General features: G+C 41.9%; 1 protein-coding gene across 6 annotated transcripts in view; it reads left to right on the top strand.

Moving 5' to 3' along the window:
- ZMPSTE24 (zinc metallopeptidase STE24) overlaps positions 1–18,045 on the top strand; it is a 110,205-nt gene that overhangs the window by 61,809 nt on the left and 30,351 nt on the right. For 5 of the 6 annotated variants that reach the window (XM_037881566.2, XM_037881569.2, XM_037881568.2 and 2 more), the window contains 2 exons: positions 992–1,144; positions 14,574–14,715. In XM_037881566.2, the coding sequence (XP_037737494.1) occupies positions 992–1,144; positions 14,574–14,715 (295 nt within the window). The remainder of the gene's footprint in view (positions 1–991; positions 1,145–14,573; positions 14,716–18,045) is intronic. The other variant, XM_037881572.2, reaches the window with a different exon arrangement.

Here is an 18,045-nt window from a genome sequence, read left to right as displayed (position 1 = left end):
GAAGTGATACCAAGCAGTATTTTCAAAATAGAGTAGGATTTATTAGTAAACTGGAATACAACATTGGAAGTCCTTAGTTTAGCACAGAGAAATAAAATGTGTGTCCACCTGGCCAAGCCAGAGCAATCCATCAGCCAAGCTGTAATGGGTTCCATTATTGCTTTTGTCTCTGACTGTTTTGTCAGTCCCACATGAGAGCAGCCAGCCTTTTCCAGAAACCACTCTTAATCCCCTTCCAGTCACCTGTCTGTCCTTTGTTTCTGAGCTGGTCTCTTCTCAGCTTTCCTGCTCAGAGGCGGTGGGAAAAACCACCTTTCTCGTGGTGATTGACTACTAGGTGTGAATGTTTTGGTCATTGGGGTTTCCCATTTTCTCTTGGGAATCACGCACTGATATGGGTAGCTTTCTGTAGGTTCCATCCTATTCCTTAAGGACCTGTTCATTGTGGCCCAGACAGCAAAGTGACGAAAACACCTCATATCTGCTGTGCTGCCCTGAGAGCAGACTTCAGCCTCCCGCTCCCCGCCCTGCCCTGGATAGTAATGGAGAGTACAGTGGGAAGCTGAGGCACACATAGACTTCATAAAAATATTACGAAAAATTCCCATTTTGTTTGGGTTCACTCTACCCTTTTTATCTTTGAATGGGGGGCAGAGGTGCAAGGACATCTATGGTGCAAGTGCAGCTCCATGGGATACTTCTGATCAAGAGAATCCTATATTGTATACATGGGATGCATGTGCACCAGAGTGGAATCCATGTATAGAATACATTTTGAAGAACCACAGTTCCTGAAAGGTAAGTAACTGTTCTTTCAAAATTTAATTGTTGCCTTTGCTGTGTTGCTCTATGGCACACATCAGTATTGCTGTATTCCTCTTACTTGTAACCTAGAATAATTTTTGAACATTAGATGAAAGACCAGTTCATTAACCCACAGTGCCACTTAGATAACTACAATATGAATATCACTAATGTTCTTTCTTTACAGACACTGGGATTTTTTTTTAAGGATGCCATCAAGAAGTTTATCGTGACTCAGTGTATTCTGTTGCCTGTGACCGCTCTTCTGCTTTACATTATTAAAATAGGGGGAGACTACTTCTTCATTTATGCCTGGCTGTTCACATTAGTTGTTTCCTTGGTGAGTATGGAGGTACTTTTTTGTCCATTTGTAATATTAGTTTGTTCTCGGAGTATAGTGCACAGAGTTTTTTAAATAATATATTTCTTAAAACTGGAAGAAATTTAAAGTGGGAACCCTATCAGTCTTTACAATCTTATGACTATCATTAGTCCAGCAGCAGCAGCTCATGTTTATTATTCCTCTGAATGCTCATAAAAGCTTATTAATGTGACATTTAAATTAAAAATACATTTAATCTAATATTGAAGTGTCTTCTATCAAGAAGAAATAACAGTTTGATTACATGTGCATTTCTGTCAACAGTATCTGACATTCTTTTTCAAGCATCCAGCCACTGGTCCTCAGTTACATAGTACTTAGGGTATGTCTATACTTAAAATGCTACAGTGGCATAGCTGCTGTAGCACTTCAGTGTAGACAATCACTAGAGTGATGCGAGGGGTTCTCCTTTTGCTGTAGTGAATGCACCTCTCCAAGAGGCAGTAGTTAGGTTGATGGAAGAACTGGACCTGGTATTCAGTGATGATCTCACTAATGTTGACAGAGGTAGTATCAAGTAGAAGTAGGGAAAGTATTATTTCCCTGCTTCTGTTTCCAATTGTTAGGGTTCGTTTTTCATTAATGAAATGTCAGATGACTCAATCGGTTTATTAAACTGAAAAATTGGCACAGAGAGGGTCATATGTGATCAGTCTCTGGGAAGTGGTCTCACAGCAATCACAGCTCACATCATCTGTGTCTGCTCCGAAGTGTGAGTTAATCTGACATATTTTTGTCCACTTGTTTACAGCAAGTAGAAGATTAATACACCTTACCCCTTTTCCTTATCTAGTTTCATATCTATTTTCCAGTATACAAAGACATCTATACCAACCAGACACCATAACTTTCCAGATGTTCATGAACTGTAGAGTAGAAGTAAATTGTTTTACTAACGATACTTACCAACAATTCATATATAGCAATCCTTAACAGAACACATCTTACTCCTGACAAGTTCAGCGCACACAAAGAACAAAGGTTGTACGTTGTTCACCATAAGCTTAGCATAAGTGCAAAAGCATGCTGGAAGTTGGGTTCATAACTATACAGCTTTGCGTAAATACAAAATGTACAAAGCCTTCTAGAAAAATATATTGGCTAATGCAAGGATTGCATTTACTGTCTTAGTGCATTATACAGGGAGTTCATGTTCAGTTGGTTTCCACCATGACTGTCTTGTTCAGAGATGCTGCTTTCCAAGATACAGGTCTTGATATTATAAGTGTGGCCTGTGCTGTTTGCTCCTAGATGCATGACTTTGCATTTGGCTGCATTAAAGCCCATGTTAAAATGAGCCCAACTTACCAGGTGATTTTGATTGCTCTGTGGAACTGATGTGTCCTTATCATTGTTTGCCTTTCCAACAATTTTTGCCACTTGCAGGCTTTACCAGCAATAACTTTATTGTATTCCAAATCGAGGGTGGTTTGATTTAAATCAAATTATTTAAAATCGACTTTAATCATGTTTTGCATTTGTACTTTTTAGTTCCTTTTTCCTTAAAAAAAAAAAAAAAAAAAAGGTTGGTTTGTCATTGGTTGGTAACCATTAAAACAGGTTTGTTTGTAACTCAGTGTAGCCTTTGCACTAAATTTGGTGCCTTTTACGAACCAGGAGGATATCTTATATCTATACACATTTATTTAAGCAATTATGTAGTTTAACTTACACTTATTCAAATTCTTAATGTATTAATTTTAGAAAATGGCAAATGACACATTTCTTATTTATTAAACAGTTATTTATTTGTGATTTGTGTCAACCTTCATTTGGATGGAAATTCAATTAAAAGTGCACAAAAACAGCATTTTAACTTTATTAAATAAAACTACCTTTAAATGTGCTGGAAACATAAGAAAGTTTATCAAAACACGTTTTGCCTTTAAAGCTGATTAATTAAACAAAGGAAGTATGATCTGTAGTTGAACTGATTATCTCTGGTCACTGTGGTTGGGATCTGTGAAGGTCCTTAGGTGCCTAAACCAGAGATTTAGACACCTAAGTTCCATTTGTGATCCACAGAATTTTTGCTGAACCCTGTAGCCACCTAAACTCACTCACTAAGCACACCTGGTGGATCAAGTCCCAATTCAATCCTGCTGGTGATGTGGCTGCCACCCACCTTATAACCTTCCGTCCAGTGGTTAGACTACTCACCTGCGTTGTGGGAATCATAGGCTTATTTCCCATCCCAGGCAGAGGGGGAGAAGATTTGAACAAGGGTCTTCCACCTCTCTAGCGAGTGCTCTAACAGTTGAGCTATGGGATATTCTGACGTGGGGCTTCTTCCCTTTCCTGTTGAAGCTGTTACATTGTAAGTAAATAATGAAAGAATGATTGAAGCAGGGGGACTGGACATGGGGTCTCCCACCTCCCAGGTGGGTGCCCTAACCGTTGGACTACAGAGTCATATTCTCTTTCTCTCTCATCCAATTATCCCTGGTCCAATCACTCTTTCATTATTGACCCACCACACACCATGCCTCCCCATCTTGTGTGGAGTCTTGCAAGAAATGCCTTGGGCACCTAAGCTGTCTGATTCTGGGGTGGGTTCCTGTTTGTGGATCGCTAAGCAGAATTAGGTGTTTTCCTGCAGCCTGGACTTAGGTGCCTGTCTTTGTGAGAGGGGCAGGGCTTAGCACATCCTCCTCTCTTTGGCATCTCCTATTGGCTAGCTTAGGCAGCTTCTCACCTAGCATACTGACTTTTGTGGATCATTCATTGTATAAGGAGCCTAGGCATTTAACTCAGCTTTGTGGATTGTGTGATTTTTCTAGGCTCATAAAAGTTAGGCACTCTGTGACATTCAGCCTTGCAATGCCCAAGTCCCTTCATGGATCTCACCCTATGTCCTTCAAGATCTTAGAGTACATCTCATTCTCTGGTACCTAGTTTTTGTTCATAAATTGGAAAAGGAAAACAAGCTTTCCTGCTTTTTTCAACTCCCAGATGGTTTCTTAACTTTTGAATGAGCTAGTAATTGAACTGAACTAGTGGAATAAATTGAAATGAAGAAAATAGTCTCTCTGTACCCAGAGAAGAGTCTATGGCTGTCAAAAGCTGGTCTGGCGCTTCAGCAAACTCCAGTTCCAGATGTGTTGCCATTGATTTCCACCAATTCAGTAGTTTGACTTTCCAACTTGGCAGCAAATAAGTATTACTTAGTATTTTTTGTATAGAAAGACAAGTCGGATGAGGGTAATATCTTTTATTGGACTAACTTCTACTGGTAAAAGAGACAAGCTTACAAGCTTATACAGAGTTCTTCCTCTTAATTTAAATTATTTTAATAGATTATCATAAATCTAGCCTTGACATAGGTTGTCAGTTTCAAATTTAATTTTTGAATAATTGTCCATAGTGCATTATAAACAATGTATTTGTATCAGATCTTAGGTTTACAGAAGAAGGAAAGGCAGTTCAAAAGTGGCAAAGGAAAGATATTGTGTACTGCAGGGGTTCTCAAACTGGGGGTCGGGACCCCTCAAGGGGTTGCGAGGTTATTGCATGGGGAGTCGCGAGCTGTCAGCCTCCTCCCTAAACCCTGCTTTGCATCCAGCATTTATAATGGTGTTAAATATATAAAAAAAGTGTTTTTAATTTATAAGGGGAGTTGCACTCAGAGTTTCACTCTGTGAAAGGGGTCACCAGTACAGAAGTTTGGGAACTACTGGTGTACTGTATGTATCTCCCAAACAATTATAGCATTGCTCCTTGTGCTAAGTAATTCAAGAATAAAGTTCTAATATAGCAATCCTTTGGGCCCATTTCGTAATTACGTCCAACCTATGAAGCACAACAAAGCCTGCAACTAGAATAACAATATTCTTGTAGTTTTCATTGGTATGAAGAGCTATTTGAAGGTATTGGAATCCAGAATAATAGTGCATGCAACCAAGCAGAGTGGGCTATGAGTCTGCCCATAGAAGGGTGAAAGTCCTAGAAAATGAGGGGCATGAATTTGAAAGATGGTGGTCATAGGACAACTAATGGAATATGGGCAAATTGGTCCCCATTGATTTGCTAAATCCCTAATAAAAATAATTAGGTGCTACAGATACAAGAAACTCCAGAAATGCAAATAGGGAAATATAGCTCACGAAAGCTTATGTTCAAATAAATTGGTTAGTCTCTAAGGTGCCACTAGTACTCCTTTTCTTTTTAGATTCTAAATATTCCAGATAATTCAGATCTTAGGAACCCAAGTCCCATTGAAAATCATTGGGACTTGGAGTATAAGTCGCTTCGTTGCTTTCCCAAATTTCACCCTTGGCTTCAGTAGTTGATTGACTCAAACCAACCATGCTGGCTCCGCACACTAGATGCTCTCCTGCCTGGAGTAGACAGGAGTCATTGTATCTCCTGGGACTGTGGGGAGAAGAGGCTGTGCAAACACACCTATGGACTGGCTGTGGAAACATGGATATCTGTGAAAAAATTGCATGGTGAATGCAAGCAAAGGGTCAGCAGCAGTGCTGCATGAAAGCAAAGGAACTTCAGGCAGATTTAAAGTGCAAAGGTTGGTTTAAAGATCATAAAATACATATGGTACATAATCTGCAATAACCTAAATTTAGGTGAATACATTTAATGGTACAATTTAGATATTAACAACCAAATATTCGGGTACATCACTCATGAAACCTATCAATTTAATCTATCATTTAAATCAGGTTTTATACCAAATGACTGGAGGATAGCTAATGTGAAGCCAGTTTTTTAAAAGGGTTCCAGAGGTGATCCCAGCAATTACAGGCCGGAAAGCCTGACTTCAGTACCAGGCAAAGTGGTTGAATCTATAATAAAGAACAAAATTGCCGGACACATAGATGAACATAATTTGTTGGGGAAGAGTCAACATGGTTTTTCTAAAGGGAAATCATGCTTCACCAATCTACTAGAATTCTTTGAGGGGGTCAACAAGCGTGTGGACAAAGGGGAATCCAGTGCATATAGTGTACTTAGATTTTCAGAAAGCCTTTGACAAGGTCCCTCACCAAAGGCTCTTAAGCAAAGTAAGCTATGATAGGATAAGAGGGAAGGTCCTCTCATGGATTGGTAACTGTTTAAAAGATAGGAAAAAAGGGGTAGGAATAAATGGTCAGTTTTCAGAATGGAGAGAGGTAAATAGTAGTGTCCCCCGGCGTCTGTACTGGGCCCAGTCCTATTCAACATATCCATAAATGATCTGGAAAAAGGGTAAACAGTGAGGTGGCAAAATTTGCAGATGATACAAAACTACTCAAGATAGTTAAGTCCCAGGCAGACTGCGAAGAGCTACAAAGGGATCTTTCAAAACTGGGTGACTGGGCAACAGACTAGCAGATTAAATGTAATGTTGATAAATGTAAAGTAATACACACTCGGGGGAGGGATAGCTCAGTGGTTTGAGCATTGGCCTGCTAAACCTAGGGTTGTGAGTTCAATCCTTGAGGGGGCCATTTAGGGATCTGGGGCAAAAATTGGGGATTGGTCCTGCTTTGAGCAGGGGGTTGGACTAGATGACCTCCTGAGGTCCCTCCCAACCCTGATATTCTATGATTTTATGAACTATACATATAAAATGACAGGGTCTAAATTAGCTGTTACCACTCAAGAAAGAGATCTTGGAGTCATTGTGGATACTTCTCTGAAAACATTCACTCAATGTGTAGCGACAGTCAAAAAAGCGAACAGAACGTTGGGAATCATCAAGAAAGGGGTAGATAATAAGACAGAAAATATCATATTGCTTCTATATAAATCCATGGTACAGCCACATCTTGAATACTGCCTATAGATGTGGTCATCCCATCTCAAAAAAGATATATTGGAATTGGAAAAGGTTCAGAAAAGGGCAACAAAAATGATTAGGGGTATGGAACGGCTTCCGTATGAGGAGAGATTAACAAGACTGGCACTTTTCAGCTTGGAAAAGAGACGACTGAGGTCTATAAAATCATGACTGGTGTGGAGAAAGTAAATAAGGAAGTGTTATTTACTCCTTCTCATAACATAAGAACTAGGGGCCCGCAAATGAAATTAATAGGCAGCAGGTTTAAAACAAACAAAAAGAAGTATTTCTTCACACAACACACAGTCAACCTGTGAAACTCTTTGCCAGAGGATGTTGTGAAGCCCAAGACTATAACAGGGTTCAGAAAAGAACTAGATAAATTCATGGAGGATAGGGCAAACAATAACTATTAGCCAGGATGGGCAGGAATGGTGTCCCTAGCCTCTGTTTGTCAGAAGCTGGGAATGGGGGCAGGAGATGGATCACTTGATGATTGCCCGTTCTGTTCATTTATAGAATATCAGGGTTGGAAGGGACCTCAGGAGGTCATCTAGTCCAACCCCCTGCTCAAAGCAGGACCAGTCCCCAACTAAATCATCCCAGCCAGGGCTTTGTCAAGCCTGACCTTGAAAATCTCTAAGGAAGGAGATTCCACCACCTCCCTAGGTAACCCATTCCAGTGCTTCACCACCCTCCCAGTGAAAAAGTTCCCTCTGGGGCACCTGGCTTTGGCCACTGTCAGAAGACAGGATACTTGGCTAGATGTACTTTTGGTCTGACCCAGTATGGCTATTCTTATGTTCTTAAAAGTTATACAGAGAGTTGGTTGTGGAAAGCAAATATATCAATGAGTGAAGATTGTCCCTCAATTGAGAATTTATGATAGTTTGTCCCTTAGAAAATACAATCCGTCAGGGAAGTACGTTCAGTTACTTTTCAATGCTACTCCAGCTCATCTCTTCTGGTGTTTCCTATGTCTGGTGATGTGTTCTAGATCAGTGTTTCCCAAACGGTAGGTCACAGTGCAGGCCTGGTGCAGGGAGGAGATTCTGGGGTGGAGGGTGTTGAAGAGCAAGCCCACCCTGCAGTGGCAGCTCCTGTCCTGGCTCCCCACTCTGGACATTGCAACCTGGTGCACTGGATCACAGTACTTATCAGGTTTGGCCTGGTTGACTGTTCTGACAGATGGGCAGCTGGACCAAATTTTAGTGAATAGTGTTGTGATTTGACATACAGAAGGGCACTGGGCCAAATCTGAATGGTGTTGCGACCCTGTGCGCCAGGTCATAACACTCAGAGTAGGGAGCTAGGCCCAGCCCTGAGGCGTAGAAGCCCCCACTGCGGGCCAAGGGTGGGCAAGATCACACTCCTGCCCCAACCCAGACCTCCCCTCCAGGCTGGGATTTGGCTTGTAGTGCTGCAGTGGAGGGCGCTGCTGTGTGTGGTCATTGCCCCCTTGGCAGGGCAAGGAGGAGAAGGTGGTGGAGAAAGAGAAGGACACTGGCCTGTGATTTTGGGGGGCCCTCCCCAAATTTGGAGCCTTGGTGGGTCACAAAAAAGACAAAATGCAATTGGCTGGTTACCTTACTTAAAAGTTTGAGAACCACTGTTCTAGATAGATGTCCCTCGACCACCTGATGCTTTCCGACACCATGAGTGTAGCACTGACTGATTCCACGTTCCTGCAACAGTCACTCATTACTGGGTTCTCATGCGTCCTGGGCCCTGATGATCAGAGCGTGTGTTTGAACCTTGTAACCCCTAGCTCTCAAGGCACTGGCCAGAAGAGTGTATTTCTCTACTTTTCGAGCTCAGGCGTTGTGGAAGGCCAGGGTCCTGTTCTCAAAGGGCGCTGTGATGTCCACCATGACGATCTTCTTCCATTCCTAATTGGTGGTGATGGTGTCCAGTCGCAGTTGGCTGTCCGTTCCGGGGACGGTGGAGTTCACAGCAGCCTTCCCATCGGGTGGTGGGATGGCTCTGATTAGGCGATTCTGGATGCTGTTGTGTCACAGCTGCCAGGCTCTGGAATGGGACTTGCAGCAACACAAGACATGGGATAGCATCTTGCTGGCATAGCCGCATTTCCTGCATCGCTTGTCCCGTATCCCAGTGCAGATGGCTCTGTTCAGCAGGACGCAGTTGAGCCTGGCCCTGTGGATGAACCTCCTCTCAGCAAGTCGACTGAAACTGTCCTTGTGAGGAAGTGGTTGCTGGCGTCCCACTTGCATGTCACCTTGAAGGCCTTCCCCTGGTCTGGTTTCAGTTTCAGGTTTTCAACATACTGGCAGCGGATGGCATCCTTCAGGGTCCTCTCCAGCATGGTTCTAGCTCTCGGAGTGATGATTGTGTGCTCTGTATTCTTAACCTGTGGCACTAGGACTCTCAGCTCCTGACGTTCCTCACACCACGTCCAGTGACAGCTGATACGCTTCTCCATTCGTCACATGGCATTGCAGGCACGAATCCAGAGTGAAGCACAGTCTTCCCTGTTTTTTCCGAATTCGCCTTCCAATGAGCTGCTCAGGTAGGTGGCGACATGTTGGTTGGATGGGATCCTATCGATTCACTTCCTGATGACATCCTGCATAGCACTCGCTGCGATGTTCCTTATCATGGTGTCTGGGCACATCAGAAGGCGGAAGGTGTGAGTGATCACCACAACGTTGCACAGATCACCCATTCGAGGGATGTTGGTGCCGGTTGCAAAATGGTTTCCCACTGACCAGTAGCAATCTAGTGTTTGCAAGCTTCTGGAATGCAGTTGCCACTTGTTTCTCCACTGTCAGTGGAGCTCTTTAATGTGGTATTACTGCCCTCGAGTGCTGGGGTGAGCTTGGCACACAGATCCAGGAATCTGGCCTTTCGCATCTGAAAGTTCTGCAGGCAGTGCTCGTCGTCTTGAACCTCCATTACCATACGATCCCACCAGCTAGTGCTCGTTTCTTGTGTCCAGAAGCAGCGCTCAGCCGTCCGCAGCTACTCTGTAAATGCTACCAACGTTTCAGTGTGTCCCTCAGGAAACAGTGGGTCTGCAAACACTGGGGAATTGTGTACCATTCATGAGATTAGTGCAGAGGTCTGTGGGCTTCATGTTTCTGTTACAGATGGCAGACACTGAAAAGAGCCATGTGAGGTTGTGGAATATTTTTAAAAAGACACAAATTATGGGATATGAATAGCATGATGGGATGGAGAAAGTTGCATTCTGAGAACTTGACCTCTAGCTTCCAGAGATCCATGGGCAAGTCTTTTCTATCCCACAAAATGTGAAAATATCCCAAAAGGCATTGTGCTGGATGGTGGCATGTGACTCACTGGAATGCCTACTCATGGTGCACTACAGTTTGCATCGACACAAGCACTCTGGTGAGTATGTGCCCCGCCAGTTCAAGCAGGCAAGTATGCATGAGCAATAGACAAAACTCGGCAGCTACACTCCCACATAATTTATGTTGACCAAAGCTTTTAAGATACGATCTCAAATGAGGGGTATCAGATTTAGCCTATGGAATGGGTTAAAATGTTTCATAGGCTGGACTATTCATTTAGGGCTACATATGCGCTGATGTCAATGGGAGGTTTTACACAGAGGTCATGGGTAAAATATGGTCTTTATGTGGTAACTGAATTTTAGAACCATTGACTTCATGGAACTAAATCAGTTAGCTGAGGATCTGACTTTTGTTTATTAATATTATTTGTTCAATACTTTATTGTTGCATTTAGCATCACTCATTGGGGAAAATCCATGCCCCGTTAAGACCATAGCTATTTCTGCCCTTTGTTTCTAACCCTTCCCCATCCTCTCCCTTCACTGTTTGTCTCCTTTGTTGTTCTTATTCCACATGTGCTTCACTCCCTTTCCATCTGCTACAATGGTCAGCAATGAAATAGTTAATTTTGACTTTTAAAATGTTGTCTTCAGGCTTTCGATTTACACCTCTGAGTGAGATTAATGGAGCTGGGGAAGTTGACACCTCTGAGTCAGACTGTCTGCACGTGGAAAAAGACAACTTTGTGTTACACTTCGATCACATTTTGGAGACTTGTGCTAGAAGGTTATTTTTTTTAAAAGATAAACAGCAGAATCTGAACATGTCATGCGGCTCTCCATAACATTAAGAAGGTCAGACATTTGACTTAGTTGGACTGCAACAGTCAGCTTTTCTGTATTGTATGCAGTGTTCCTGGATTGACATGGCTACAGTGATTTTAGAGAGAGAAGATGAGTGAGGTAATATCTTTCATTGGGCCAACTTCTGTTGGTGAGACAGACATGCTTTTGAGCTTATACAGGGCTTATCTTCAGGTCTGGGAATTGAAACTCTGAGCATATTTCCCACACCAGAAGAAGAGCTCTGTGTAAGCTCAAAACCTTGTCCCTCTCATCAACAGAAGTTAGTCCAATAACAGATATTACGTACCCCACCATCTCTCTCTAACTTTACTGTTACTGATTCCACCTGTTCTTAAGTTTATCAAGCATGGTAGAAATTATTTCTTTTGAGAAATCCTCTTCTGCTGCTGCAGTTTCTGAAGGACAAAATGATTTCTCTGAATGGTGCACTCCGCTGCAGATGGAGCTATCAGTTTGGAACTTTTTCTCATTTTTTTTAGTGCTCACTCTCTTTTTTTTTCTTTTCCCCCTCCCATTTTTCAGTTGAAAAAAGTAAAGTGAATGTTGTCATCCAACTGTCTCCCTCCCTTGCTCTGTCCCACTTTCTCAAACTTTAAACTTTTTTCTAACTTTTTCTATCGTCAGAAAAGTATATAGGGAAGGGAGAGTGGGTTTGTCTTGGTTTAACTTCCCCATCCTTTTTCAGTGGGGGTAAAGAGGGAACAGATGAAAAAAGAGGTCAGGGGTTGTAGAAAAATGAAAATCAACAACCAAAAATAATGACAGGTTTCAGAGTAACAGCCGTGTTAGTCTGTATTCGCAAAAAGAAAAGGAGTATTTGTGGCATCTTAGAGACCAACCAATTTATTTGAGCATAAGCTTTCGTGAGCTACAGAAGTGAGCTGTAGCTCACGAAAGCTTATGCTCAAATAAATTGGTTAGTCTCTAAGGTGCCACAAGTACTCCTTTTCTTTTAACAACCAAAAAGTTTTAGTTTCTGAACACTAAACTAATGGAAATTGAAATGAAAAATATGATAGAGAATGAAATGAAAATTTTCAAAATTCTTGCAAAGAATAAATTATTGTTCAAAAAAAAATTTCAGTAAAAAACCAAGTTATTTTGACCTATTCTACCCGAGTCCTAGCTCCTTTTCCAGAGCATACGTTATGCAGGATCATGCTAGACACCTGCTTTTGTATGATTGTTTGATCTCGGCTTGTACTCACTGCGATGTTATATGATTAAAACATGACAATGTAGATCATTGTTGCTACCACTGTTATATAATTGCAACAAATTATATACAAAGTGTATCAAGTAAGGTATCAATGGAAAAGTAATGATTTACTGAATATGATTATGCTATTTGTATGCATGTATCATTTTTGTATCTGAAGTTATGAATATTAACTGTGTACCTGTATTTCAAATGTGTTTGCTCATGTGGTAACACCCACAAGGTATTTAGCCAGCACATTGCGAAGGAACTATATAAGCTGAGTGACCCATCAAAGAACACTTAACTCACAATGGACCATGGAAGATGCCCATCTATACTTAATGGGCTTTTCCTGAGGACATTCTAACTAGAGTATGGGTAATGGCTTCTGCTATGACTAAGCAAAGCAGGCATGGACATGTGACTTGCCCATGTGACTCCAAACCCAGTTCTCAGTGGTGACAGATGACAGAACAAGGAGCAATGGTCTCAAGTTGCAGTGAAGGAGGTCTATGTTGGATATTAGGAAAAACTATTTCACTAGGAGGGTGGTGAAGCACTGGAATGGGTTCCCTAGGGAGATGGTGGAATCTCCATCCTTAGAGATTTTTAAGGCCCAGCTTGACAAAGCCCTGGCTGGGGTGATTTAGCTGGGTTTGGCCCTGCTTTGAGCAGGGGATTGGACTAGATGACCTCCTGGGATCTCTTCCAACACTAATCTTCTGTGATTCTATGACTAAGCAAAATGTGCATGGACGTGTGACTTGCACATGTAACTCCAAACTCCATCTTGTTACCTGTAATTTTCACAAACTAGAACAATGGGTTTCCCTTCACTTGGCGGAAGCTATAAAAGGCCCTGGAAACATCTCCATTTTGCCTCTTTCCTGCTCTGATCTCTGGACTATGAACTTATACTAATGGGAGCATTCTAACCAAGGGACTGAGGACCTTCCAGTGATTTGAAAGCAACCAGAGACTGAACAAGCCAGCAGTTTATTCCATCATTGCTACAGGCCTGATCCAAGAAGCTTGCATTTATTGTTACATACTTTTAGCCTATTTTAACTCTTACCTTTCTTTCTTTTTATAAATAAACCTTTAGATATTAGATACTAATTAAGCGTGATTATTGGGTAAGATCTGAATTGTATATTGACCTGGTATGGGTCTGGCCCTTTGGGATCAGAAGAACCCTTTAGTTGATGAAATTGGGTTTAAAAAACCACTCATCATTAAGTCTAGTGTTTTTGGTGGTGATATAAGGACTGGAATGCCTAAGGAGACTGCTTTTCTGACTTCTTGTTAGCCAGTGTGGTGAAACAGAAGTTTCCTTTTGTTGCTGGTTTGGTATATCTTATGGGAGAATAACCACCAGTTTGTGGTGGGTGTCTTCCCTATTTCTCAGCAGTTTGTCCTGAATTTGGCATTCTCAGTTGTGACCCACTGAGGCATGGTGACACTCACCCTGCCCTTTTCTTCGTCATCTCTCCACCCTCCTTTTCTTGCCTTAAAAAGAAAAATATATATTTTTTCCAGGTTGTTGGCACTCTGGGGCACTTGGGCCTCTAAAGTCTTAAATTTGAAAGAGTCCTGGTTTTATGGCTGGAGGCAGAAAAGTGCTCACCAGACCTGCAAGGCTTGTTCCCCTGTCAGTTGAAATGTTGGCGGTGGGGAGCACCATGAAACCTGACAGTCATAGAATATCAGGGTTGGAAGGGACCTCAGCAGGTCATCTAGTCCAACCCCTTGCTCAAAGCAGGACCAATCCCCAATTTTTGCCCAAGATCCCAAAACAGCCCCCTCAAGGATTGAACTCACAACCCTGGGTTTAGCAGGCCAATGCTCAAACCACTGAGCTATTCCCTCCGCTGGCCCCTTATGCTTTCAGAGTAAAGGTGTTATGCTAAAGAATGAGAGTGTCGTGTGGAATGGTAAGAGGAGGAATAATGGAATACTTCATTGCCTTTAAAAAAAAAAAAAAAAAAATTGAAGGGACAGTTGCAGCTAAGCTTTGACTAGTCAATGGTTCCAATCAGAGGAAGTCTTCAAGGACTGCAGACTTTTGCTGTAATGCGTACAGGTCTCATTTTCAGTGTCTCATTTTGTTCTCTGCATGGTCTTCTTTCAGTCCCTCTTCTAAGGGAATGGCTCCTTAACGTCGCCTTCTGCTGCAAATATTATTCTCAAGTTTTAAGATTTACTTTTGGTCTAGTTCACCAAGAATTTTTCTATGTTTGGTTTTAACACCTCTGTTTCTTTGCAGGTTCTTGTCACAATATACGCAGACTACATTGCTCCTCTGTTTGATAAATTCATTCCACTTCCTGAGGGAGAGCTCAAACAAGCAATTGAAATGATGGCAAAAAGTATTGACTTTCCTTTGACTAAGGTCTATGTTGTAGAAGGTGAGACTTTTAAGTAAACACACAGATGCAGTTCATAAACTCCTTACTTTTTAGTTTCCTTTTAGTTTTATTGATTGGGGGGTTATTTAAGTTTGCCAGCTCCTATGCTTTAGGTCAGGGCATGTGCTCTAGTTATTTCTATGAAGGCACATTTGTGTCTTAGGGTTAGCAAAGTTATAATAAAGTTGCCAGAATGAAAGTTGTCTGTGCAACCTTAAATCAGGCGCGCGCGCACCCCCCCCCCCCCCGTGTGTATGTATTTTCAGCGTTTCATAGGAAGTATGTCATAGAGCAAAGAATAGAACCAGGCCTTCTGGGTCCCAGTTCAGTGCATTAAACAAAGGAAAATCCTCTCGCAACCCTGTGCCTCATTAAGTGTCCATTTTCTACAGTCGCTGAAGCAGGTATCTGATGGATGAAATCTTCCATCATGATTAAAGGCAATGCCATAATTCATATGCACAAGGAAGTCAAATTAAGGTTACCCAGCAACTTTCATTCCGGGATTTTCTAACTTTTAAGCATTTGACATTTCAACCCTTAACATTCATTGAAAAGATACAAAAATCTATGCTTTCCTAGATTTAAAACCCTCTGAAAATTCATCATGTGGAAACATATCAGTCCCACGCGTCATCAGTTGTCTGAATCCAAGATCTTTATTTCACAGCACAGATCTCCACTACTTGAGCTAAGAGAGTAACAGTTAGTAGTAGTAGATCCGATGCATCCGATGAAGTGAGCTGTAGCTCATGAAAGCTCATGCTCAAATAAATTGGTTAGTCTCTAAGGTGCCACAAGTCCTCCTTTTCTTTTTGCGAATACAGACTAACACGGCTGTTACTCTGAAACTAGTAGTAGACTGTTATCTTCTGCGTGGACCTGCCGCTAGAAGAGGGTATGATACCCTTTTGCCAGTGGCTTTTCACAACTATTTATTAGAAGAATATTGTAAGTTAAGATTCCTGGGTTCTGTTCTTGTTTTGGGGGGCGGGGGGAGGGGTCAGGTCTAGTGATTAGACAGTGCAGCAAGGCACATAGATTTGGCACATTTATTCAGAAAGGCAGTGTGGTCAATGTATGAGATTTGGGTTCTATTCATGACTCTTCCAGATGCCACCTTGTGTTACGTCTGCAAAATGTGGTGAATGATATTAGCATGTTTTGTAAGGTATGATGCCATGCTTAAGAATAAGGGCTGTGAAATGCATAGAATTGTTAAAACCAGTCAGTGGAAGCCTTTAGACTAGAACCCATGTTGTCGCTTAACTTCCAGCACAACGCACCTTTTCTTAGGTCAAAAGGATATTTTGCAGCTCCTGTTTTGCCTGTATCCTATCTAGAGCTATGTAAGGCTCTCTAGAGTCTAGGAGCAGGTACCGTGGAGTTGCCATAGAGGGAGCTGTGGGGATGGGAACGTGCTTGGTGAAAAAGGTCTATAATTTCAGCAATGAGCCTCTAACAGGCTCTGCTCATCTTGTGTGAATGACAACTTTCAGAGGCCAAATACAGGTTAGTTTTCATGGGGACAGCAAAAAGCACCTCTCTGACCTAAAGAGTATCCATCCAAATTTTAATTTCACATGCCACATTATTGAGGCACTGGAGCTCTTTAAAGAAATAGTTGGGGGGGAAAGGTGAACATTTGCAAATCTACCTATTTTTTCCCAACGTAATTCTTGGAAATAGCTGAATTGTTGAAAGGTACAAAACATTAGACTGAGGTAAAGAGAAAAAATGGAAAAAATTAGCCCAAATGGTTATAGTTTGGCAAAGTTCTGAGCAACTAAAAACAGGCTCACAATGGAAAGTGTTTGCAAACCTTACCTGATCAGTATCAGCTCTTCCTATTAATTAACTATGGTACTAACTTCAGATCTGATCTAAAGCACCTTGAAATCAGTGGGAGCCTTTCCATTATCTTCACTGGGCTTCGGGTGAGCTTTTAATGTTTAAATCAGTCATATTAAAACTTTAACACAGTTAAGGTTGCCTGTTGATCACTCGTGCCCTTCCAGAATGTCGAGTTCAGCGAAACTCAGACTTCTGAAACCAGGAAACGCAGAGTTAAGGTAAATGCCCATGCAACCTTAACTTTGCCCCCCTGGAGTTGGCAATGGCCAGTGGGAATTGATGATTAATGATGGATAGGGGAAAGAATAAATCTCTGTGGCGTCCTGTATGCAAGTGTGAAGGAGTTGTAAAAGGATATGAAGTGAAAGCATGGTATTCTCTCAAGGCAGTAGGCTCAGTGTTTGAGCACAGGGCAAGTGCAGGTTGCACCTGTCCAATATAAGGCAGAGTGGGAGTATGTGTGTATTATGAGTGTTGTGGAGCATTGCCCAAAGAAGGCATATTGTGTGGTCATCATCTTTAACTTTGTATTTCCTGATTTTCAGAAGTGTAAGTTTTGCTGAATTTGATGTTCTGGAAAGGGACAAGGTGTCACTAGGCAACCTTAACTCTGTATTAACAAAGTATTTTGTTATTTAATTTTTTTTTTTAAACAACAAGATTGTTTTTGGTAGGAGCAGTGGCCATTTAGGTAGTTTTGCCTCTTACCTAGATTTGCAGTTGATATGCTGCTGGGCTAGGTAATAATCAAAAGACCTAGCTTTTGTACAGTGCTTTTCTTTACTAGATATCAAAGAACTTTTCATTATCTCCATTTTACAGGAAACTAAGGCACAGAGTTGAAGTGATTTGCCCAAGGTCACCCAGCAAACCAGTGGCAGAGCCAGAAATGGTCCCAGTCCAGTGGTCTTTCCACTGGTTGCTAGGTGATTCCTCAGTGCTCCTTTCCCCCTCCTGTACATCTTGTTATAGTGCAATGGGGATGATGGTCATGCTTTGAAATGTTTGCAGTGTGTAGTGGCTGACAAGGCCAGTGAGAGAAATCTCAGACATTGTCTTTGTCCCAAAATCTTGACAGTTTTATTATATGGTGGTTACCAAAAGTTTTAAGCATCTTAGGGCACGTCTTCACTGGCAACGTTAAACGTTTAACATGGTTTATGTAGTCGCAGCATGGCACTGGGAGAGCGCTCTCCCAGCACTCTAAAAAAATCAACCTCCACGAGGGGAATAGCTACCAGTGCTGGTGCACTGTTTACACTGGCACTTTACAGCACTGAAACTTGCAGCGCTCAGGGGGGGTGTTTTTTCACATCCCTGAACGAGAAATTTGCAGTGCTGTAAAGTGCCAGTGTAGACAAGCCCTAAGAGAAGACTGGTTTGAGTCTCTTTCTCCTTCCTTTGTCCCACCATTCCCTGCCAACGTTTCCAGGGTGATCCTCCCCTTACAATCCAGTTAGCACCCAGAACACAACA

Source organism: Chelonia mydas, chromosome 19, assembly GCF_015237465.2.
Source record: "Chelonia mydas isolate rCheMyd1 chromosome 19, rCheMyd1.pri.v2, whole genome shotgun sequence".
In the NCBI taxonomy this organism is placed as follows: Eukaryota; Metazoa; Chordata; order Testudines; family Cheloniidae; genus Chelonia; species Chelonia mydas.
The sequence above is the reverse complement of the archived record's forward strand: the minus strand, read 5'-3'. Positions and strand labels throughout refer to the sequence as shown.